Source organism: Perca flavescens, chromosome 12, assembly GCF_004354835.1.
Source record: "Perca flavescens isolate YP-PL-M2 chromosome 12, PFLA_1.0, whole genome shotgun sequence".
NCBI classification, from domain to species: Eukaryota; Metazoa; Chordata; class Actinopteri; order Perciformes; family Percidae; genus Perca; species Perca flavescens.
In genome coordinates this window covers 22,955,881-22,980,501 of record NC_041342.1, presented here as the reverse complement: position 1 = coordinate 22,980,501, position 24,621 = coordinate 22,955,881, and the positions used below count along the sequence as shown (strand labels likewise).

At 37.5% G+C, this 24,621-nt stretch overlaps 1 protein-coding gene across 1 annotated transcript; it reads right to left on the bottom strand.

The window, feature by feature from the left end:
* Positions 1-1,442: 1,442 nt before the first annotated feature.
* On the bottom strand, positions 1,443-23,981 carry scp2a (sterol carrier protein 2a). Its single transcript, XM_028594140.1, has 16 exons — positions 23,800-23,981; positions 21,739-21,796; positions 21,534-21,605; positions 19,571-19,702; positions 19,283-19,347; positions 18,413-18,539; positions 18,215-18,278; positions 18,009-18,095; positions 17,072-17,222; positions 14,558-14,705; positions 12,502-12,609; positions 11,081-11,234; positions 9,889-9,985; positions 7,400-7,529; positions 5,274-5,353; positions 1,443-2,037 (listed from the first exon to the last, which is right to left on the bottom strand). Exons 1-16 carry the CDS (start codon positions 23,851-23,853, stop codon positions 1,942-1,944), a joined length of 1,623 nt encoding a protein of 540 aa, XP_028449941.1. The 5' UTR covers positions 23,854-23,981; the 3' UTR covers positions 1,443-1,941.
* Between the last annotated feature and the right edge of the window lie 640 nt (positions 23,982-24,621).

Here is a 24,621-nt window from a genome sequence, read left to right as displayed (position 1 = left end):
AACACAGCGACAAAAACAACTGAAATCCTTTGGTTTGAAAGCTAACCAGTGAGAACTAGCAGAGAAGTGTACGGTAGTTACAAGCCTTATAGTGTATGGATAACAATTTAAAACAGCACTGATGCTGTTATGTGCTTAAAGTGATGGTTTGGAGTAATTTCACCCTAGGGTCCTTTGCACCATGACCTCGAGCCAAACACCCCCCCAGAAGCTTTTTTCTCCTGGGTCGAACATTGGGAGAGTTAGCGTAGAGTAGCGTTATCAGCTGAATAGCTTAGCGCAGGGGCTAATGGACCCACGTTTGTATCTAGTAAGTTACCCCACTAATAATGCCCGAAATTATACCAAACGTCTACAGTAGTACAAATAGGTTATGCACTCATAAAACGATGGATTGGAAAGTTTGTAAGTACACCAGAAGTTTATGTAAATAACAGTTGCCTGTTGACTTCTGCTCTCTGCTGTTGCTGCTACTGTTACCGGTAATAAGAGCGGTTAGGGCCGTCTACAAATTACTACACCGAAAAGAGATACAACAAAAATATTTATTAATTTAATGATTAAATAAAGTAATGTCTCCAAACTTACCTCAATTATTACTTGTCTCCTGCTAGTTATACTACAGCACTTACTTAAAAAAAAAAAAAAAAAAAAAAAAAAAAAAAAAAAAGTTAAATTAATAAATATTTTTGTATCTCTTTTCGGTGTTGTAATTTGTAGACGGCCCTAAGCACTCGTCTAACTGCAGGTAGCATCAGCAGCTAGCAGAAGAGAGCAGGCAAGTGTTCATACATTTCTGGTGTACTTACAAACTTTTTTTGTTTTATGAGTGCATAACCTATTTGTACTAGTGTAGAAGTTTGGTATCATTTTGGGCATTATTAGTGGGGTAACTTACGAGATACAAACGTGGGTCCATTAGTCTCTGCGCTAAGCTATTCAGCTGATAACGCTACTCTACGCTAACTCTCCCAATGTTCGACCCAGGTGAAAAAGGGGGGGGGGGGGTGGGTGTTTGGCTCGAGGTCATGGTGCAAAGAACCCTAGGGTGAAATTACTCCAAACCATCACTTTAAGTATTTCGTTTTTTATTTATTTAATTTGCGTGAAGGACTTAAGCTGAGAAATGTTTGCGATGTGTACACACACAATGCCAGTTTGGAGCACGTGCCTGTTTGGAAGGGGCCGATTGCATCTAGAGATTTGGTTTGTCCCCTTTTTCCGTCTAGCCGTACAAAAATATAATAACATAGAAAAAAATATTGGCTCAAATACCTTCTTCTTCTACTAAGACAAAGTACTATTTTATAAAGAAAAGTATTTAAGATCTCACACTGTAACAGATTTATGACAAATCAAACTTATTTAACCGTGAACACAATATGATGAAGTAGAAAAAAATGAAATACCTACTATAAAGGGGAAAAAAACGTCAGACATTGTTATCGTCAGTGAAGGATTTTTTTATTTATTAGATAATTCCTATCATTTACAGACATATATTCTATACAAAATGATCTATCAAAATGATTGAGGCCAAAAATGGCTTTAAACCATGAGTTGAATTTTATAGACAGAAATGAGAGGCACATTGAGTGTTTTAACTACATGATTTATCAAACACGGAGGAGCGCCACATATTTTTCAAATTTGCACTGATGTTGCATATGAGCAAGCAGCTCCTAAAGACTGGATGTTTCAGAAATGATATCAGAATTAAAAGGTGATGGGTCAAGGAGATTAAACAACATATATTAACAATTATGTATATACTATGCGGCAAGTGTGCTCTGATATCAACAGTAGCAGCTGAAATTGAAACTGTATGGATCGTCTCTCAAGATCAAACGCATTATCAAAGTATGCAATGAGCTTGTTGATTAGGAGGAATTAAGTTGTCCTTTAAGTGCTGCTCAGAGGACAAACAGTTAGCTAAGAGTCTCACAGCTTGGCCTTGCCTGGTGTAAACTGCAGGTTCTGCAGCTTCATAGCTATGCCCATGTTCCCAGTGATCTTCAGTTTCCCTTTGAAGAACGCCTGCGGACAGGAGTTAAGAGAAAAAAAAAAAAGATTACAAATTTGACTTTTAACTTCAAATCAAACTTTTAATAATACATTTCTCACTGAAAGATGCATCTCAGATACACTGAAAAAGAAAACCTGACAATTGTTTTGACAAACAAAAATCTAATGACATACTGTAAAAGATGCTTTTAAGTAAGCCATTATAAAGTGCTAAATGATGTTTTGTGTTGAAGGGATAGTTTGGATCTTTTCAAGCGGGGTTGCATGAGGAAGTTATCCATCATCAGTGTATTTCCTACAGTAGCTGGCGGTCTATATGTCCCCAGTTTGGAGAAGCAGGCAGGAATACAAACAAGCTAAGCAATTTACAGCTGTGGACGGCAAAACGTAACTTAAAAAAAAAAAATCAATATCAATTTGAAAAAGTGTACGCTAAATTTAGAATAGTTTAACCGCTTTACGATGCCGTCAGACAGCCCTTTCTGACGGGGAACTGAAGCCGTTCTATCTATCTATGGTCTCTTCAAAGCCACCAGACTCCTTTAACAAAAATAGTCATTTTACCTCACAGAACACAGGAGTTGCTGGAAGGGATGCACCGATCCAACTTTTTCAGTCCCGATTCAGATACCGATACCTGGGCTTTGTGTATCTGTCGATACCCAATACCGATCCGATACCGTTGTTGAACTAATAATAAACCGTATACCTTCAACCTTATACCTTCCTTCCACCATGTGGAAGAGACTAAAGGCACCAGACTTTCCTAACTAAACATTACTTTCCTAACTAAGACAAAATAACGTGCTGCTGACAAATGACGTAGGATGTGCTGCGACGGAGGGGGAAAAAAAAAACCTGGAAAATGGATCAGCCCCAGGATCTGTTAATTTTTCCGATGCAGCTAATTTGTCAATATCAGGGCCGATATCCGATCTTAATATCGGATCGGTGCAACCCTAGTTGCTGGTCTACCACTGTTAGTTTGTTTGTGTTGTGTGATTTTGGTGTTTTAAAAAGGGTTAGTTCAGATTCCTCAAAGTCACAAAATAAAATCCCCAGCAGCAGATTGCTTAGCTTCTGTGTCGGTACTCCTTCCTGCTTCTCCAAACTGGGGGCGTGCCGACCACCATCTACTGTAGGTAATACACCGACTATGGATGAGTACCTCATACAACCCCACTTCTACGATCCAAACTACCCCTTTAAGTGAAGACTGATAAGCTATCAACTGCCCAACCTCTAGGCTCTGAGTGGCAGAAACAATGAAAAACAGAGCAAGGACTGAGGCTTTTGGGTCTTCTGAACTGAACACTTTATTTCCTTTTGTTGACATTGACCTAGCCAAGAACAAGCACTTCAAGTTATGCCAATCTCTACTTAAACCATTTAAAGGCTGCAACAGTTTCTTCTGCTCTGTTGTGTGGTCTGTAACATTTAGCAGAGGAACTTTACATAGCTGAGAGGAATTTTTTTTTAATACACATCCCAAATTTTGCAATCCTTTAATCAGTCTTCTCAGATAAAAAGATGGCAAGCACAAACCAAGTTAACTTTTGTGGTTTGTTAGATTCTTTTGCAGTTGCTTGCTGGAGCATACAAGCCTACAAGAGAAATTGACTATGGGCAGAGATGTCCAGCAGGTAGTAACACCCATCTGTACAGTCCTATCTAAGTTTTTAACAAATGCAGCTATTCCTTTTTAAGATTACGTAATATCTAATGTTTCCCACATTGATTTGATCGAGACTACATTCAGGTTCAGACACTTGCAGCGCTGAGCCTCGTACAAGCACTTTGACACCTTCCACAACTCAATTACCTTTTTAATTCTGTTAGGACCAGCTGTGTGGCAAACGTTTGAACTTGTTTATTCCTGCCCTCAAACTATGGAGATCAGAGAATGTAGAGAGTTGGATAACAAACCACTTACAGCTACAGACAGACGTAGAAATGTTTCTGTATCTATGGCTACACAGCCAGAAGGTTACATGTTCCCACACATGGGCGAATCAATTACTTGAGCACACCACTTCCAGACAATCAAAGCCATGTGGGGCTTATTTTACTTCTTAACAATCTTAAAAAAAAACAACCATCAAGGCTAAATTTGATATAAAAAAAGACATTACTGTATCCTACTTGTTCAAATTCAGTTCCATACAAGCATTATTGGGGGAACCTTTTTAAGGCACTCAAGATGTTTCTCTGTCACTGAAATACTGAATAACGTCATCTAAATTTAACCTCTTCTTATTATTTCTTTATCTCTGTTCATTTATTTACCATCTAATAGAACCATATCTTCTGTTGCAGGCCATATAAAAGTGAGTCAATGGTATTTTTACTCATTTGGCATGAAAATAATCTTTTTTAGTTTAGGCAGTGTTTTGTCTATACTCCTACATGCTTTATCACGGTCTGCGTACGGCTGTATGCAGAGGATCTCCACGTCTAATTGCCAATTAGATACGGTTGCACTGGCAGAAATCAAACTTGCACTTTGCCAGCAAAATAATCACAGCATGTCAGAAATTGATCACATTTCCCGGAACTCGTGAGGAGGCCAGTACAATTAACACCTACTGTACCAGTAGTGAGAATTCACAGTTCTGAGTTTCCTGTTGCTTTAGGAATTCCCCTGACTGACTAAATGGAAAGGCATCCATACAGAAACCATTTAACCATTTACATGCACCAGACAGTGAAAAGAAATACATGTCTATGGGATGACACTGAGTTTGGCTACCCAAAAAATCTGCACCAGAACTGAGAGCAGTTGTTGACTGTTTTGTGGATTGACAGTTGTGTGTAGACACAAATCCAGGGAATTCAGGGTGCCTTCACATAACCTGTTCGGTTTGGTTAAACCGATTTGGTTTGCTTCCCCCCCCCCATTTAGTTCATCACTTTATTTGGGCTGGTGTGAAAGCTGTCAATCAAACTTTGGTATGGACTGAACTGAGGTCCCTTTCCAACTTCTCGGTGATGCGGTTTGTTTATGGTGTGAAAGCAAACTAACCAACCATAAAATGTGGTGATAGTGGATATGTGATTTTAGTATCAATTGAAAAAAAGCTTCTATTAAATCCGTTGGGGAACGTGAATTGTTGGAAATCGATCTCCTAATCTGTGTAAGCGTAGCCTATATTTATATTATATTAGTCATATTTATAAGATCACTTTAAAAACAATATGCGCATCACAACGTGAGTGCAGATAGATATGGTTAGTGCATAACTACATACCGTTTGTGGGTTCAACTTTCCGGTCATCAGATCCAGAATATCGCCGTCACTCATGGATAAGGTGCAGTCTGCCTTTTTACCTAAAAAGAAAAGATTTAAAGGCTTAGTTATTATGGTGAACTTCCACAATATGTTGAATCCATCAGAATTACAAATTCAGATGCCTTTATGGATTATTTGGACTGAAATCCTTATTCAAGCGATATGCTGCAACACTTGGATGCCTGGATATCTGGTCATGTATTCATTCATGTGGTAACTTCATTTTATCTTTTTTTGTTAATTTATAACTATTTTATAACCTAATTTGTTTTTGTTGATCTATTTTTCTGTATACTTATTTAATTTCATCATTGTGTGGGTGTTGTTTCTTGAAGAATAAGTTGCTCTTACATTTTCTTGTATAACCCGTTTGTCTTCCTTAAAACTAAAACAATAAAGATATATATAAAAAATATATATATTAAATAACAAAAGTATATTTGCTGTTCCTTATACACACACAAAAAGGCATAATGTGCAGTATTGTCCTAAAAACAAATGTATAGACTAATACACAATCTCAATCATCACTTATGACCCTAGAAGTGCATGGTGCTGTCTGTACACCAAGACACACTGGAAGCAAATGTTAGTCACCATTTTTACAATGCTTTAAATAGAAAGCACTCCAGAGCCCACTCGCCATTTGGATGAAACTTTCCATTAGTGTCAAAACATGTTGTGTATGGCACATCCAATGCAGTTTATTTCACTGAAGGTGAAAGCACAATTTAAAAAAAAAAAAAAATGGGCCCTGCTATGTTCTGTAGCTTCCCAGGACAAAACATCTGAATACCACCATCAGCCTGTAAAAGAAGAATACTTCCTTTCTTCACCCTGAAGAAAACCCTTGGAGTTGAAACACGTAGGTTATCAAGGTATTATTTTTTAACTTCAAATTCAGAGTGCCTCAGATGCATTTCAGACTGCCAAGCCACACCATGGACTTCAATTAAAAGTAAGCTTTTTTTATTATTATTTATTTTTATTCCTACTTGACAACCTGCCCATCTTCAAAAAGCACCTGATTATTTACCACAACAACCTCCAGTTTCTTGACCCAGTACAGCTTTCCCTATTTTTCTTTACAAATATAGTACGGTCATACCATAAAGGGCAACAAAGCCCCCCAAAAAAAACATTAATGTTTTTTGACAGAGAATTTCAGGATTTCTCTGAAGATTTCTTTCCATTTCCTGAACAATGAGTCAGATGGAGAGGCAATGTTAAATTCCGAAATAACGGCTTAGAGCTGGAGAAAACCACAGGGTTTGGGGGGGGCACAGCCTAATGGAAAACAAGTCAGGGGGCTTTTTATGAGAGTGTGTGTGCATGTAGCATATGAGTGTGTGTGGAGGCCACATGCAGCTTAAAAAAAAAGCAATACAACTGGACCGCCTGTAAATGCCAAGGATGCATATAATGCAAGAAATGTGATGTGTGTGTGTGTGTGTGTGTGTGTGTGTGTGTGTGTGTGTGTGTGTGTGTGTGTGTGTGTGTGTGTGTGTGTGTGTGTGTGTGTGTGTGTGTGTGTGTGTGTTGAAATTAATCATTGCATCAAAGCTTATCGCGATGCGGACCTGGACGATTCTGCATTGATGCAGTGACAGACCATATTAATTATTGCCTACTGATGTTGCTTGTTGATTTTCAAGTCTCTGCTTTTTTGTTTTTGCCTTTTGTCTGTTGTGTTCAGACTCAGTCAATAATAAATGCAGACAAAAAGGTCATATGTTGGTGCATGTACATACTGCTACGGAGATGTTAAGTGTGAAAATGGGAAAGAAGTCTTACTAGTATTGAAAGTACATGCTTTAACAGAAATGTCAGACTGCCAGAGAATTCTTGTATATAATTTAATTGTGTATTAAAAGCAAGATTTCTGAGAATCCCTTAGCTCTTTTAGGGACATCATATGGAACGGAATATAACATCCATGAGGTAAAAAGTAGGAGAAAGGTCCAGGATGGAAAAACATTTTTTTTTTTTTTTTTTTTTTTTTTTTTTTTTTTTTTAAATCACACTGCTGCACAATACAAAATACAGTAAATGTTATTTGTCCTCTCCTCCGTTGAGATACACACCTGGATCACTGCTGACAGAACCTTTGCCATTTTTCACATCTACGATCCAGGTCGCCTCTTTCCCATCTGGTCCGTCCTTCACTTTAAAGGCAAACACTCCACCAATCTTCTTGACAAGCTGCTCTCCTTCCTGCAGTGAGTCCAGAAGGGGTTTGAGTTGACAAAGTAGTTGTAGACAACACCACTTGAATAACATAGGGCAAGAATGACCAGAGAGTCACCAAATCATGTCAGCTCCTGAGAAATGTGACCAACACTTGCAACCATCAATCAAACTGAAGTTTCCTGTAGTTGTTCAGAGCCACAGATTCGAATAATCCACAAGTGGGTAACACAGTTATTAGTCAACATCACATTGGCAAGTGCAGAAAGGGAGTGGGAGTTGGACATGCAGGAATGAGTAGAATTTAAAACAATAAGAATATATGTTCTACATGTATAATCCTGCCACCGGAGGGTTCCAGGCCACTCCAACGGCTCTATGGCACACTTTACAACTGACATAATTATTGTAAAGCAGCTCTGGTCTGCACCAACACCCGAAGCATCAGTCACCATCACGTGCAGGTTATAACTAATAATCTTGACAAATCACACGCTCAAGTGGTTTTGAGGATGTCTATGTAAATTAAAATACAACAGGATTCAACAGTGCCTTTAACTACAGGCATTCAAACATATATTCACACATAACACATATTCTGAAAGTGGCCTTACCTTTTAAGAACTGTTTGTACATTTATAAAAAGGAGGCCTCTGGTACCAGCCTGACTAATACACATACAGAACTGGTCCACCTGATCTTTTCTGATATGCCAGGGCACGTAATTGAGATATGAAATGACTATTTCAGGATAGAAGATTTTGGTCATTTTTCCCAGCCGTATTACTATGCTGCAGAGCTCCAACCTTTGGTATATTGGTGTGATACAAGACAAGATGGAAAGATTTTAAATTCGGTACAGAAAGATGCCATGTCCAGAATTTGATTGCAAATTGGTATAGGTTCAAGAAAAATTAGAAAAAGCTTGACTCAATCACAAAATTAACCTTGGAAACCTGGCATATGTTGGTGAAGAAATATAATTTGGAGAGGGATGTAGATGTTCTGAAGACTCCACCCTGTAATGTGTTTTTCTTGCATGCTTCCATGGTGAACGAAGAACTGACTTCAATTCATCAAGAGTTTTCTCTGTTTTTTGATTCTTCGTTCATCTTGGAGTAGGGATCGACTGATACTGTTTTTCAAGGCTGATACCGATTTTTAGTAGTTAATGAAACCGATAAACAATATCTGGAACAGATATGTGTATACAGTGAAAATGAAAAATAAAAATTAAGATTTTGGAATGTTATAAATCCAACACAAAACTTTGTAATAAATGATGTAGCTTCAGTGATTTTTAAGAACCACACTTTGAGGCTACCAGTGCAAGCATTTCTATGAGAAAAATATTAGGCACCATCAAACTTTCAGCTAGGCAGCAGAATGCCATCTGAAATCACGTTAATGTCATGCAATGAAGAAATTGATGGAGAGTTTCGATGGCTCATTGGGGTGCTGAAGTGGGTACAGTTCAAATAATCATCACATCCACAATGTCCCCCTACCTTTTCTTCACACAATATGGGTATGGTAACACAAACATAGAGGTTATAAATTGATCTCAGTGTGATGTAACAGCCTTGAGCTCTAGCTGGGAATAAAGAAAATTAACTTTTCATACTGTATTTGAGAACAAGAGGTTGCTCCGATTCACCTTACTGCATGAGGGAAAGATTCAATAAAAAGGTGGATAAACTGGCTGTAGGACATTTGCACAAGCTGCATCAGTCTCTTAATAAAGACCATGAAACACTGAAAAACTCTGGAGCAGCATCTGCATGCAAGGCATTTTCCCTACACTTCACAGTACAGTACTTTCCTAGTGGTGTACTAGTGACTTCAAAATGTAAAGATAAGCCATTTCCTGTCACGTAAACATATGGTAGATCTACAATGCTATACTGCACCAGCAAAAGAAGAGATAAAGCATTACACCATCTAGATGAGGGGCTTTTCACTAATTCACTTTAAGAGAAAAAAACTTTAGCATGCTGTAAGATTTTCACAGGATCAGATTTAAACAGTTGTTACAGTACAGCATCACTCTGTTCATGTAGGTAACTGCATGCCTAATGCTAAAATATAAAATAATCTGTAAAAAGGTTGGTAAACAACAATAAAGTACATATTGTGTGTTTAATAACCAAGTGTAAAAAAAATAATTTCCCCTTGGGATTAATAAAGTAGGTTTTCTTCTTCTTCCTTTCGGACATTTGCATCAGTCGACTAAAAGGAAGAGAAGGTAACCTAAAAAAAAAATTTTAAAAAAATCTATGGATGCATTTAATTAGATGCAAACCCACTCTTCCACAGGATCAAACACAGTAGCTAGATTAAAGTGTTAAGGGAACTTTTGTTGTGACAGTGTGCTACTATACAGTACCTCCTGTAGACGTTTTTCTATCTCTTTGAAGACGGGGTAAGCTTTAAACCCATCCAGACCGTTGACTGAGCTGGTGGGAACTGCACCTATGTGGGAACTGTGGGAAGCAGAAAGAACAGCTAGATACAAAGTAAAGAATATAGGGCAATGTAGCTTAATTCCAGCAGCAGTCAGACTCTTTGATGAAACATCATAATGTAGCACTGCTAGCTGTTTCTGCTATATGAGCCATCACTGGACAATATTCTGCACTACACTTTATTATTTATTACTCCGTGTCACCTCCAACTATGCAAGATTTCATTTCTATTCATCCGCACCTTACTCATCTGTATATCTGTGTTTATATACTGTCTGTTTATAGAAGGAGGTTTATTGTGTAAATGTTTGATTTATTACTATTATAACTAATTCTATTTTTTTCTATTTCTTATACTTAATGGATATTTTTTCGCCTATGTCCACTTAATGTGTATTTGTGTTATTCTGATGTGTGTAAATCTTTTCCTTTTGAGCTGCTGTAGCACAAGAATTTCCCCAGTGTGGGATTATGGGGACAGAGCATTCTCCAGAGCAGCTCCCAGGCTCTGGAACTCCCTCCCCCAAGAGATCCGCACCTCTGAGTCCCTCACCATCTTCCAGTCCCGCCTCAAGACCCATCTCTTCAACTCTGCCTACCCATAGCCCCCCTGCCCCCCCTCCATTTTTCATCTGAATCTTGTTTTGTTCTACTTGTTTTGTTTTGTTCTACTTGTTTTGTTTTTAATCTACCCTGCCCTGTAAAGCGACTTTGAGTCCATGAAAAGCGCTATATAAATTCAATTTATTATTATTATTATTATTAATAAAGTCCGTCTTATCTTTATAAAGCAATGTAAAAAGCCTGAGGCTTCTTGACCTCTAACACATTTCTCATTTTTCCATTATCTGGATTTTATATGCAATGTTATATGTGTGCAAATAAAAAAACAAATAATACAAAGCATTGTAATGTATCTACAGCACAAGACCAAATAATGAAGAGAAAAACTGTAGTAGTAAAATATAGAAACCGATCTTATGCCTCTGGCGTGTTAGTCAGCAGTAGCTTACCTGCCTTTTAGAGCCTGCAAACAATGATCACTTATCAAATATATGCTACACAAAGTATCTAAGGGAACTAAAAACAAATAGTTTGTAAGTACTTCCTCACCTGGCCTCCTGAGGGAATCCCAACCTGTAGAGAGTGACAACCACAGCTCCTCCTAAGCCAATGTTGTGTTGCAAGGCCACTTTTGCCCCTGGGACCTGTCTCCTGTCTGCCTTTCCTCGGAGCTGCCAGCACAGCTCTGCACACTGCGCCAGACCTGAGAGAGGAAGAGAGGGGAAGAGAAGGAAAAGAGGGGAAGGGTGAGGTGACTTGTAGAGGGGGATGTAGTATTTGGGTGGCGTGAGTATCTGGCAATGTAATTATGGCTGATGTAGCTGTAAAAGGCTGGAGAAAGATACATTAAATAAAGTGAGGAAGACAAAAACAAGTGAAGAAGTTCAGGTATCAATAACAAATTTTTTTAACTTGGTTCATTAGGTTTTAACTGATGATGGACTCTGAAATGGAGTTCTGAGGAAAACAATACACATGTTTTACAATGCATTGAGCAAGTATTAGGATTTGTTTCAAGAAACATTTGTTGCACAGAACAAAAAGCCCCTCAATTTTCCCATTTCATAAAACACAATGCTTTTAACACAATTTAAATCAGCATTAGCTGGTTTTTGGGCCATTTGGGGGCAGCAGAAATAAGCTGTAAACACCATTCACTTATTCTCACCTTATAAAGTTAAAAAATGCAAACAGTTGCTTATTTACAAAGTCAGCAGACACAAACCAACATTCATTTGGAGTGGTGTTACTAGTCACCTAATAAATATGATACATTTTAATCTTCTTTTAGCTCTCTTTTTGGTCTCCACCAACTCCTGAGAAAAGAGTAATAGATGTATAGCCAGTGACAGAGAACTCATGCTAGTGCCATAACAAAAGAGTTATCTTTGTTACTCTAATTTCAAAATATCTACAAAGACGCTGAGAAGAGAAAATGTAGTTTTAACTCATACACATGGAGTTGCAGTCAATATGTTTTTTCTTGGGGATGATCCTTAAAAAAAAAACTCCCAACACTTTGGTTATAGAGTATGGCTACAATCTCGTCATACGTCTCGGTCTCCAAATGAAGACACTAAAGCATTATGCAAGTGTTAATCACAATATCCTCACTGAGAGGGGTGAAAAGTTGACTCCTAATCTGGCAATTTCCTAATCTCGACAGGGACAGCACTTGCTCTAATGTTATAGTTAAGTATTTCATCCTATCTGCTTAATGAGCTTTTGAATTTCTCAATTATCCCTATAAGCTAAATGATTTAAGAGCAAAAATCTCTTCGTTGTGTTTCTTTCACATTCTCCAGCACTCTTCTAATCTGAGGACTTGTTTGTCTCAGTGCAATACATATGGTGGCATATGCCTCCTAGTGGCCACTGTGGAGGTTGTTTGGCAAAGACTGAAGATATACACCAGCGTGCACATAATTTGTTTATAGAGGCTTTCATCAAGAGTCAGAGGCTCGGCCTACCTGTGGCGCCCAGAGGATGTCCTTTAGAGATGAGACCACCACTGGGGTTGATGACAAACTTGCCTCCATATGTGTTGTCCCCTCTGTCAATCATCTCTCCTGCTTTACCTGCAGAGGTTGTGAAACACACAGGAAGATCACAAAACAGTACAGAGTGAAATCTACAGTACAATATTATGGCATGTTCATTTGATATTATCAGTACATGTATGGTATTATCAACAAACCTGCCTTTGTTTGTATAGTAGCAGATTTTATATTAAAAAATGTGATTTCTAAAAAATAATTTAAAAAGGATAAATTAAAACAATTATACGTGAAGACATAAAAGAGAAAATAAATTAAAGCAAACTATTTCAGAATAATTTATTTGTATATGTCTATTTTATAAGGAAGATATAAGAAAGGGAATCAAATAATAAGTTCCTACAAATAAATAAGAAATACTACAAATACTATAAAGTTGGTCTGTTTGTCATTATGTAAAATGCAACACTGAAAAGTATGTCTTCTATCTATATCTCTAGACCCCAGGAAGGCACCTTGGAGGGACAATCAACATATACTAATATGAGTTGATGAATGTTAACCAAATGGTAAAAAAAAGAAAAAACATTATTCATGCCTGACACATTTCTGCAATCAAAGGCATAACTTGGTAAGTGTGAAAATATCAAAATGGAATTATAGTTTCAGTCACTCATACATGAAATCAGAATTTTCCATCTCAGACTACGAAGCTTTTTAAAATTATCTCCAGAGTGGATGTATTTGTCACGCTTGCATTGTAATGTAATAAGGGAAACTGAGTTGTTCAACACTGATGAAGCCGTCAGTCCTCCCTTTTAATTGGTCGGGTGCTTCTGTGCAGTAGCAACATTTAGATGCCAACTTTCTGTTGGCTCACACTCCCCATGCGATCGCTCATTTGCTAATGTCAATAAAGCTGACCAAATAATGAGGTTTTTTTTTTATATCCTCTGTGTATTTTGGAAACAGGATTTTAATAGATGTAATTTTTTTAGTAGTTCTGAATCCCTCTTGGGGAAGATACTCTTAGTTCCTGCATGTACAACAGTCCTGTCATGCCTGTACTCTTCAGTATATCTGTGATCACGTCCCTTTTTGGCCATTTCACTTCTGAACACAAGCCAGGGGAGGAGGTAGGGAGTCCTAAGACTACTCACTTGAAGTGTGTAGTGTAGTTGATGAGATGAGATGATATGGTTCGTGTTGATGAGGTTGTTGTTGATGCCTATGTTTCTAATGATGACGATTTTGTTATGATGGCAGATTGAAGATGGCATTTGTATTTATTTGGTCATATTCTGACGCTATTTATTCTATCTGCCTTGGCATTTTCTGAAGATGCTATTGATGCTTTGCAGACTGTGAAAATGTGAATGTTGAACACTAGTGACTACTATTGTTGAACATTTTGCCCACTTGTATTGATGACACCTCCCCACCTCCTTACTGTACTGTATGTCAAGGTGTTTTTAATGTATTGTTAAGTCTTGCTGTAAAACCAATTGCCCTACAGGGGCAAAAATAAAGTTGAAAGTTTTTTAGGTTATCTTCACAGCGAAATGCCGTCATAACCCGGTAACAAAGAGGCAGGAAAATAAAGGCAGAGTTTTTAAGAATGAACAAATCATGTTTAAAGTCTAGTTTATATGGTAATTTAGATTTTGCTCAAGTCAGTCCTGTGTGTGTGTGTGTGTGTGTGTGTGTGTGTGTGTGTGTGTGTGTGTGTGTGTGTGTGTGTGTGTGTGTGTGTGTGTGGCAAAGGGGTTCAGAGGTGAGACAGGCTGAAATTAGAGGCTGCTCTACACACTATAGGCTCACACTCAGCTCAGCATCCCTATAGGAAAAACTTAAAATTTGAATATCAGCAGTTACCAAATATAAAAAAATAAAAAATTAATTCAATTCCTTACCCATTCAAATTAAATTCAGGTGAAAGGACAGTGGGAATTGTCTCCATTCCTGCTTTAACAGCCAACTTTTAAAATAGCTTGGGGTTAAAGTAGGATTTGAAGAGCTGCAGTCTTACCCTCTGGACACAGCCCCAGAGCCTCATACGTGATGAGCTCATTGGCTGAGAAGCAGTCATGCAGCTCGACCACATCGACATCACTGGGCTTCAGACCTGCAGCTTCATAACACTTTTTGGCAGCCGACTGAGACATGTCATATCCCACCTGAATAGCAAAAAAAAAAACAATGGGATGCTCATTAAAGCAACCAAATGTATCATAATAAGGTTATCTTAATTAATCAGGTCCCAACACTTAAGACTGTTAGGAGGGGTAAAACTACAGCTGATAACTATAAAAACAAGACTTAACCATCAATCCAGGTTATGCATCAAATATATAGCTTCCAATTTCATAATGGGATTGTGGGTGTTGTTGATACTGTTATGCCCTTAAAGTATTTTTAAGTTTTACTGCATTTTTTAGTTCAGAAACTTCCATAGTATTGCCATCAGAAAGCAATTGACCCAATTTAGTAATATTCTTCTGCTGCCAAACCCTATTAAAAATCAGTTTCCATCCAGCTGTAAATAAATTCTTACAAATTGGACAAGAAGACATTGCCAGAAATAGGAAGATGTGTATTAAGTTATTTAGCTATGTTACATGAATTAAGGGGTTATTAATATTTCTATTACATTTAGGGTGGGATCACAAACAGCCATACAAAATGTATTTCTTATTTTCTGCAATGATCTTTTGCTTTAACCAGCCCTAACTACCGCCCTTCATATTGTTGTGTCTTTATATGAAAGTGGATATCCAATTTCATTTATTTAATAATTTAAAAGTTAATTTTCTGAAAGCACTGCTGTGGAAACTTTAGAGGAAAGGCAGAAATTAGAAAAGATAATCTGGGGTGTAAATTCAATTTAATTATTTCTGCTCTCCGACATAATGATAGAGGTACATTCATCCCTCTCTTTAGGTCTTCCTTTATTGTCTTGGGAACTTAGGACCATTTAACCCATACATTTTGCGAATTGGAGATTTGATAACAATACCTAAATATTTCATCCTTTGTGTTTTGTAAGACGGTTATGGCTTCACTCTTAGACCAATTAACCTTGTAACTGAAGAGTTGGCCAAATTCATTAATGAGCTTCAAAAAAGGTGAGAAATTCATTCACCTGAGTTAGATAGTTTTCGCAAAATGTCGTCATATAACCATAAAGACGGGTGTCGGTTTTGTGCTTGACAAGTAGGTCTAAGGATAGGATTAGTAGTGCAATCAAAAACCTTAACTCTCTGTATACACATTCTACCAAAGCCACATTATAAAATAAATTCGGCCGCTCTATCCTGACAGCGATATTGCCACCGCTGGATGCTGAATTGATCCCGCTCTTGACATTATATGAAAAAGTGTCCTTGTGTTAATAGAGGTGAGGCAGCCAGCAATGAGAACCACTTCATCTATATGAATTCAAGATGAAACCACTCTCAAGACGTAAACTGACTCCGTGGGAAAAATAGCCTTTGCCCGGTTTGGCAACAGGGGAAATCACAGCAGACGTCATTCTGTGTGGCTCGGTTAGATCAACAATAATGTCATTAGAGAGAAAAGTGAGGAAGGGGATGAGTACATTTTTAAAACATTGATAAACACCAATGCTGTAACAGTGCTCCCCAGGTGCTTTACTAAAAGCCAACATCTTGATTGCAGCCCTTCATCTCGGACTCTGAAACACCTCTTTCTAAATATTCTGTCTCCGTTTCTTTTAACACATTTTTGTATTGAAACAAAACATCGACTTTAAGGAGTATTTAGAGTTAGACTATTACAGGGTTTCTGCAGGTTTCACCAAGTCAAATTTAAGACTTTTTAAGACCATTATGAATGAAATGTAAGACCTTTATCAGAACATCAACCAAGCCCTAGTTTTTTCAAGCTAAGTATCGCTAAACTTGCACTTCCCCATAGCTGAAGAATAAAATCAGTTTCACATCTGTGGAACAATCCAAAAGAGACTCACTCTGCAATATAAGTTACATGTTGGTCTCATTTGTAGTCGTAATGCAGCAAATAATATTTGGACAAGCAAAAGAAAGAACTACAACGCCACAGAATAAAAAAAAAAAGAAAAATTAGCATGAGGTAGCATTGCATGGATGTAGGAAAATTAAGACCCTGTATTAAAATAAAATATAAAAAAGCTTAAAATGTATTTGAATTTGTTTATTAGAGAGCCCCTATCTTTGTGAATAGCAGGATCAAGGACTTATTCTCCATTTGTTTCAGCTAGGGCTATCATTTTGCCTGCTTTATCAACACTCTCAAACTATTTTCATCAAAGTCTGTATGGCGCAAATTAGGTTTCTTAATGCAATATAGCTTGCAAGTTTGCGCTAGTGAGTAGTACTAACTTCTGTAGTTCAGCAATCAAAGTGTGTTTTCTTACACATTTCTCATCCCCCGACAAAGTACTATTAAACTTCAAATATTTTATTTTACGTAGATCCAGAAAAGGGGAGAATGTTATAAACAGTTTGTTGTCATGAGATAAACTTTGTAAATGACAATTTCTTACCATCTTAATGCAGCTGTTTTCTTCAAACGTGGAAGCAAGGTCAGTCACCATCTCTTGGGCCACAATCTCCACCGCCTGGTTCTCCAGATGGTGTTTCCTGACGAAGGCTTCGCTGGCCAAAACTGCTGCTCCGGCACCATCTGATGTAGGGCTGACGAGAGAAGAAAAGCAGGACAAGCCGACATGACATGGTGGTGTTAGGAACTGAAGGGGCTGTACGGAATAGTTTGAATCTTCATTCATAAGTTGACATTTGAATTCTCAATCTAACAGCACCATAAATTACATTTACATAACCACAATAACAAAACCTCTATTTTGGCTCTTGACACTATTATAATAAATAACTTAAGTCATTACAAAAAATAGATAATATTGATTAAAAAAAATAAAAATAACTCATTCAAGGTTTTCAAATAAAAAGAAAATTTGGTCGAGGTTTATTTTTTTTAAATAAAACATGAATAAGTAGCAGTTATTTCTATTTGATCAAAGTGCAGAGATATTGATCAAAATTGCTAGGGATGTGCTGAATGTAATTTTTTTACCCATTAGGCGCTTCTATTGAAGTTTTCGAATTAAGCTTTGAATGTTACACACACACACACACACACACACACACACACACACACACACACACACACACACACACACACACACACACACACACACACACACACACACACACACACACACACACACACACACACACACACACACACACACACACACACACACACACACACACACACACACACACACACACACACACACCTTTGGCAGAAAACCTAGCAATTATGATCAATAACTCTGCACTTTGATCAAATAGATCTGAATGCTACTTGCTAGCCTCGGTCCTGAAATCGTTACACTCAAGGCAGAATGATCAATTCACTTTCAAAAGACGACACTAACTGTAAATCAGGGAGGCTCTTACCAACACTGCAGCAGAGTAAGGAAGTCAAACACCTTCCTGGAGTTAATCACCTGCTCCAAACTGTACTCATCCTGGAACTGGGAATACCTGCATCCATGTAGACACACATATTCACACACAAACTTGAATAAAAAAAAAAAAAAAAAATGTATTCAAGGATATTTTAAAACAGTGATTATTTGTTTTAAAAGTTAACTCTGTCGTACGGGTTGTTGGTGGAATGCTTGTGGTTTTTCCAGGCAATTTTGGCAAAGTGTTCCGGTTTAGTGCCTGGAGGAGATTAAAACATTGACACAAACATTAAGATATAGTAAAATCATGACCTCAATGCAAGAGACAACCATCACTATCACATTTTAGACTTTGTAAGCAGTTTCTGTATCCAACACACATGTAGCATGTACCATATTTCTCCATGTGCTCCCTGCCAGCGTTGCCGAACATCTGTGGTGCTGCTGGAGCTGCCACCATCCCGTAGCGGTTGATCATCACCTCAAAGTGCTTGTCCATGGGATTGGTCCTGTCCATAAACTAGAAACAAGTAGTGTTTTAAATAACATTTTACTTACTTGCTTGGTTTTCCACCTTGTAAACGTGGTATTTGTTGATGTTAGATACTGATATATTTTTTTATGTTTTGGCAACAACCAAGAAATTTATTTTTGACAAACCTCTCAGCCTACTTGTGTTTTAAGTTTACTTTTTAAAAAGGTAGACCTCTTCATTATAATCCCCACTCTACCCCTTCTGCTCCCCTGTTATAGGAATTCACTCACACAGCAGTTAATGAAAACCTTTAAAAAGAGCACAGAGGTTGATTATTTCTTACTTTTCTTCAGTGTAGCCACACTAAGTTGTTATGTCCTCTGTGATATATTTTTTAATGTTTATCAATGACGTGTATTTCTCTGAGTACTACCCCTTCTGCTCCCCTGTTATAAGAATTCACTCAATAGCAAACGGCAGTTAATTAAAACTTTTAAAAAGAGCACAGAGGTTCATTATTTCTTAATTTTCTGCGGTACAGCCACACTAAGTTGTATGTCCGCTGTGATACGTTTTTAAATGTTTATCAATATGGTGTACTTCTCGGAGGACGAATGCGGACCCCAGCTGATATTTCTTCTTTTCCCAACTATGCTGCTGGCAAAAACTACAAGGGGTGGACACAATATCAACAACACTTGTATAGTGTATTGAAAGATATTGTGAAGTGTTATTTTGTTCACCTCCTCTAAATCCAGTACAACAACCTACAGCATATAGTTTCATACCTTTGAGGACAAAGAGCCCTTCTCCATCCTCTCAAACCCAAGGGCAAGCACACAATCAGCAAGACCTGCAAAAGGAGATGAAAAGTGGTCAAAGAGTGAATTTTACCGTCTAAGTTAAATAATAGCTCGTTTGAGAAGTTTCTATGGACATTGCAATACTTTTCTCTGTTGCAAAAATGTGTTCATTATTAGAATCCATTGAAACCACAGTTAGCTCCTTACAGCCTCCTTTTTAAAAGTATAGATTTTAGGTGGTTTATCACTTTTATGGCGTCCCGCTCAACTCACCTCCCAGAACAAGCTGGCGAGCCATGAAGAGTGCAGTGGAGCCTGTGGAGCAGTTGTTGTTGACATTGATGATGGGGATCCCGGTCAGGCCCAGGCTATGGTAAATGGCCCTCTGCCCACAAGTGGAGTCACCTGAGGGAATAAGGTAGGTGAGAAGATGTTATTCCTTACTAATTTGACCTTTTTTACCTTTATTTAACCATTAACTCATTGAGATTAAACATCACTTTTTCAAGAGTGTTCTGGCCAAGACAGACAGCAGTACAACCACACATATAGCACATATAAACACAAAATATAATATGAGAGACATATTGTTTTTTCTTTAATGACCTTTGACTTAAAATTACATAAAATCTAGGTTTTTAAGAGTACATAGTATATAAGAAGTTACAAGAATGTAGTGGGAGGATAAGTACATTGGGATATAATGTTGGTAATATTTACTATTTCAGTAGTCACACATTGCCAGACCTATCTCAGCGCTTGAGTATGGTCTGGCTGCACGATTTAACATTCTGGTATAGGAAAAGAAAAAAGAAAAAAAACAAAACGCTCTGGGTTGTTTGTATTTGTGGTATTGTGTATAACTATCTTTGTGTCTGTGTATGTATGTATGTATGTATGTATGTATGTATGTATGTATGTATGTATGTATGTTCCCTCTGTGTACTATGTGATGGACAGTGTGTCTGTATGTTTTTTGTGTTTGGGTGTACCCTTCTGTCTGTGGTATGTTGTGTGTACTTTTATATTTGGACCTTGAGTCTGTAAATAAAGTTATTATTATTTCTTGAAAGTAGGGCTGTCAGCATTAACGCGTTAATCGCGATGCGATTAAGGGCCGAGCATAACCTGTTAATTTTTTAGTTTTTTTAAAAATCGCATTAATTGCATGCCGCCATTTATTAATTTATTTTCACTTCACTCGGCTTCGCGTCGTGCCTAACAGGCTACTATTTTGACTCTTTGCAGCACCTTTACTTATCATCAAGCTGCCATATTTCCTCGTAACACATCCTCCTGCTGCAGGCATGATGGAGAAATGCAGCAGCAACACAATTCTGAATGGCGCTTTTTATTTTCCAAAACAAGTTGAAAGCTATATGCACATTGTGTAAAGCTGAATTAAAATATCACCGAAGCACATCAAACTTGAGCTACCACCTACAAGCTAAGCATTGTACAGTTAACATCAGGTTGTTGCTAGTGGGCTCAGGCCAAGCACTATTTTGGAGAGTGCTACTCGACGACCTGTTGATGAAACCAAATCCAAAAAAATTACTACAGCTCTTGCGAAACGGTGGCAACTAACTGCAGACCTGTCAGCATCGTAGAAGACTCGGGTCTCAGGACGTACTACGGTTGGCATGTTCTGACCCGTCTTATACAGTACATTGCCGTCGAGAGGGACAGCAGCCCCACGCACACACAGCCTGTACTCCACGGAGAAAGCAGCCCAACTGGAACTGCTGCAAAGTGCGGTCTCATTAACCGGTGATCACTGGACGTCAGTGAGTAATCCAAATTATTTAGAAGTTACTGCACACTACATTGACTTTGGTAAGGACAGGGATTTTTACTTTTTTAGTTAGGTACTTAATTAGTGCAATAATCACAGGTTCACACATTTTTCTTTTGTTTACAGTAAATAAATAATAAAGAGAAATCTTAAAGTCAAGTTCATAAAGTAATTTCCCTTGCATTCATTACACTGGTAAGAATTGCTTTTCATTGTTAATATGTACTTAAAAACAGTTCCGAAATGCAAAATAATTGAATTTTAATCATGTGATAAAACATGCGATTAACTATAGAAATTCAGCGATTAATCAGATGGATGCCAGGCTTTATACCTGCACTGTATATCCGATAGCTAGACTACTATTTCAGTGGACGACATGTCAAGTGTAAACAATATACAAAACGGTCACGTTTTATCCGTAACTTAACAACATCTTACCATAGACGTATCCTACACATGCTTGTTCAATGGCAGAATATGGGACACCTGCATCTGCTAGGGCCTTTTGACCTAAAATAAGATGTAGACATAGAGTAGTAAAAAAACGTTGTTACATGTTATGCAACAAGAGCCATTTCACAGATATTCACATATGGTATCTTTTGAGTGACTGAACAATGTCCATATTCCGAAAGATAGGCACCTGCTTCCTTGGCCATGTCAGGGTAATCATAGTCACCTCGGGCTCCAGGCTTGTCAAACTGCAGCAAAATACATAAAAGTGAGAGACAGACCCTACAACCTGCTTATGTTGATGTGAATCAACATACGCATTCACATCTGATTTTACGGTTATCATGTACAGGATAACAGTCTGCATTACAACATTCAACTTTTTGTTACCAACCTTAACCATTACATTTGATCAAGCAGTACTTTTAGTTATTTGACTTGCAAATTAAGCTGAAATGATTAGTCGATTGTCAATGAAATAATAGGCTACTTTTTGATGGTTCAAAATTAGTCTGGGTCAACGAAAGTACATTTCCAGGATAAAGCCTGACATCTGGCATGTCACGCTTTGCCCCTGTAGATAGGACCTAGACAATTGTAATTGGTTTCTTCCACCTTTATTTATTCAGGGGGGAGTTTCACTGAGAGAGCAATGCTATCTTTTTCAGGAACACCCTGATCACATTCACACAGTTACACATTTACACTTGGAAGCTGTCCAGTACAACCAAAGTCTGATCTGGAGCCCATTACATAGAATATGAAGCTGGACAAAACACTGTTTCTGGTCATCATTGATTCACTATACCATGCACTAGATGGCCATAAAATTACATTTAAATAATTTAATAAACCATTGTAGGATGATTTTAAGAGTGATCCTCCACCTTAAGTGGTTTCAAAAGATTCAAGATATTAAGAGGAGTAAATAAAATAAAGAATTGTGAAAGTATAATGACAAATTACAAAATATAAAATAATTATAAGCATTTTAATTTATTTTCACATTTATTTCTGTATATTTATATATATATTTTTTTAAATTTATAGATTGCATGTATAAATCTTTGGTGGGAGCTTTTCAGTGCAGACAACAGGAAGTAGATGCGGACTTGTGCATGTGCAGTGTGAATGTGGTAGTAGTTTGAATGGGAAAACAAAGAGATAAAAATTATTAGTACATAATAAATATAAATATACTGAAAAAATAGAGTAATTTATAAGCAAAATATACATATGTTTACACATTTTTAATTATACAAAATACATGAAAATAGTTATAATTATTCTTTTATATTTTGTTATTTGTCTTTATATTTCCACAATTATTTATTTATTAATTTATTCTTGTATTTATTTCTCCACATTTTTCTTTTAATTCTTGGACACATTTTTTTATGGCACTCCTGTGACTCCATATTATTCCACTTGAAGCACCACTATAATCCATAATAAAACGCACTAAACTTATGGAATGAACTTAAGGCACAAAAATAATTCCATATAAACTGACATGATCTCAGTTTACATGATCTCAGTTTATCAACAAACAAAAAAACATGAACAATGAACATTTTAGTGTAATTGTGATGGGCATGGTCAACATTCAGAGGCCTGAAGCTTGCCATCTTCACTTGCAACTTGCTTGGTAAACAATGATACTTGACTTGAGACTTGTTCTGACAGAATAAACCATAGATATTAATATCTATGCTTGAAACTAGCTAAACAGCTCTGGAGCTACAGTTCCCAATGTTAACAGCCTGCTGAGGTGATGACCCTGAGCACAGTTTGTAACTCTGTTGTCCATGAACTATGGACTCACATGTAGGCATGAGATACAGAGCCAAGTACGTCGAGCAGTCAACCCAGACCCAATTGCCACTTAATCAAGAAAACCAACAATTTTTTAAACTAAAAATAAAAAATAAAAAACATACACTGAAACAATGTTACATTGTTTGGTCTAACTTAGCTAGCTAATGTTTACAATGTGTACCGTTAGGGTCAGTTGTGACAGATCTAGGAGTTTTTTTACACGATATGAGCACAATTAATGCCCAACTTAACAGGTCACTACACCATGGCCTGCTAGATAACTAACAAAACAAACGCTTTTTTTAAGAAGAACATGTTGAACAATGTTATATGGACTGCCAACTATGGAGTTAGCCAACTATCCTAGCCTCAAGTCTTACATAAGTTTGTTCATGTCGCCTTACGGTTTGAGACAAATATTAAATAATATTACCTTTGTCATGCCCACGCCGACGACAAACACCCTGTTCTTCCTGGTCAGCGCCATGGTTGTTCTTCTTCAGCAGCAGGTCCACAAACAGACAGTCAGGTCTGTAGAAAGTAGTAGCACCGACAGGATCCACCTAGTCTAAAATCAACAGAATGATGACATCCGGCGCGTCATTACGCGCTGTCCCTCCCCTCTCGCCATCTTCAGGGGGTTTAGCTCCGCCCAGGACGGTTGTGATTGGTTTAACGAAATACAAAGAAGCCAGAGCGTTTTTTTTTTTTTTTTTTTTTCTTCCTATCCCAGAATAGATAGGTGGTGTAGCCAGACCATACTCCAGGGATGACACAAAGCTGTGGAGATAGAGGTCTGGCAACGCCGGACTACTGACATTTGCAGTCGAGCAATACCGCAGTGGCAAGCCTTAATTCTTTTATTTTTCACATCACATAAATGAGCATGAGGTGTGTGATACAATCCATGCCCCACCATTGTACGTTGATAGCAATGTCTGGACAGTATACGGTACCTTGAAATGCTGACAAAGTGAGGTCACTTTTTTTCTTGGCTCCCACATAAGTCTTTTAAATCAGCTCCTGTTGCTCCTCATTTAGTATTTGCCAAATGGGACAGCTTTGCTCAGTCCAGTTGTATTGAAGAGATTTCAGTTTCTTGTAACCATAGCTGTAATAAGTTGTTCTGGACTTTTTTGATCACAGGTTGGTTTTGCTATAATAGTGTGTTAATACCACAATTCCTACTAACTATTTAAAGTGGCAGTCAAATGTGCAAAGAAAGTAAAATATAAAAAAAAAATAAAAAATAATA

Excerpts from the sequence above, each read along its gene's own strand:
- scp2a (XM_028594140.1), bottom strand. The coding sequence starts at position 23,853 with ATGGCGCTGACCAGGAAGAACAGGGTGTTTGTCGTCGGCGTGGGCATG. Across the intron at positions 17,223-18,008 it reads CTTACTCTGCTGCAGTGTTG|CCCTACATCAGATGGTGCCG; the intron begins GTAAGAGCCTCC and ends TTCTCTCGTCAG. Across the intron at positions 12,610-14,557 it reads TCTGGGGCTGTGTCCAGAGG|GTAAAGCAGGAGAGATGATT; the intron begins GTAAGACTGCAG and ends CAACCTCTGCAG.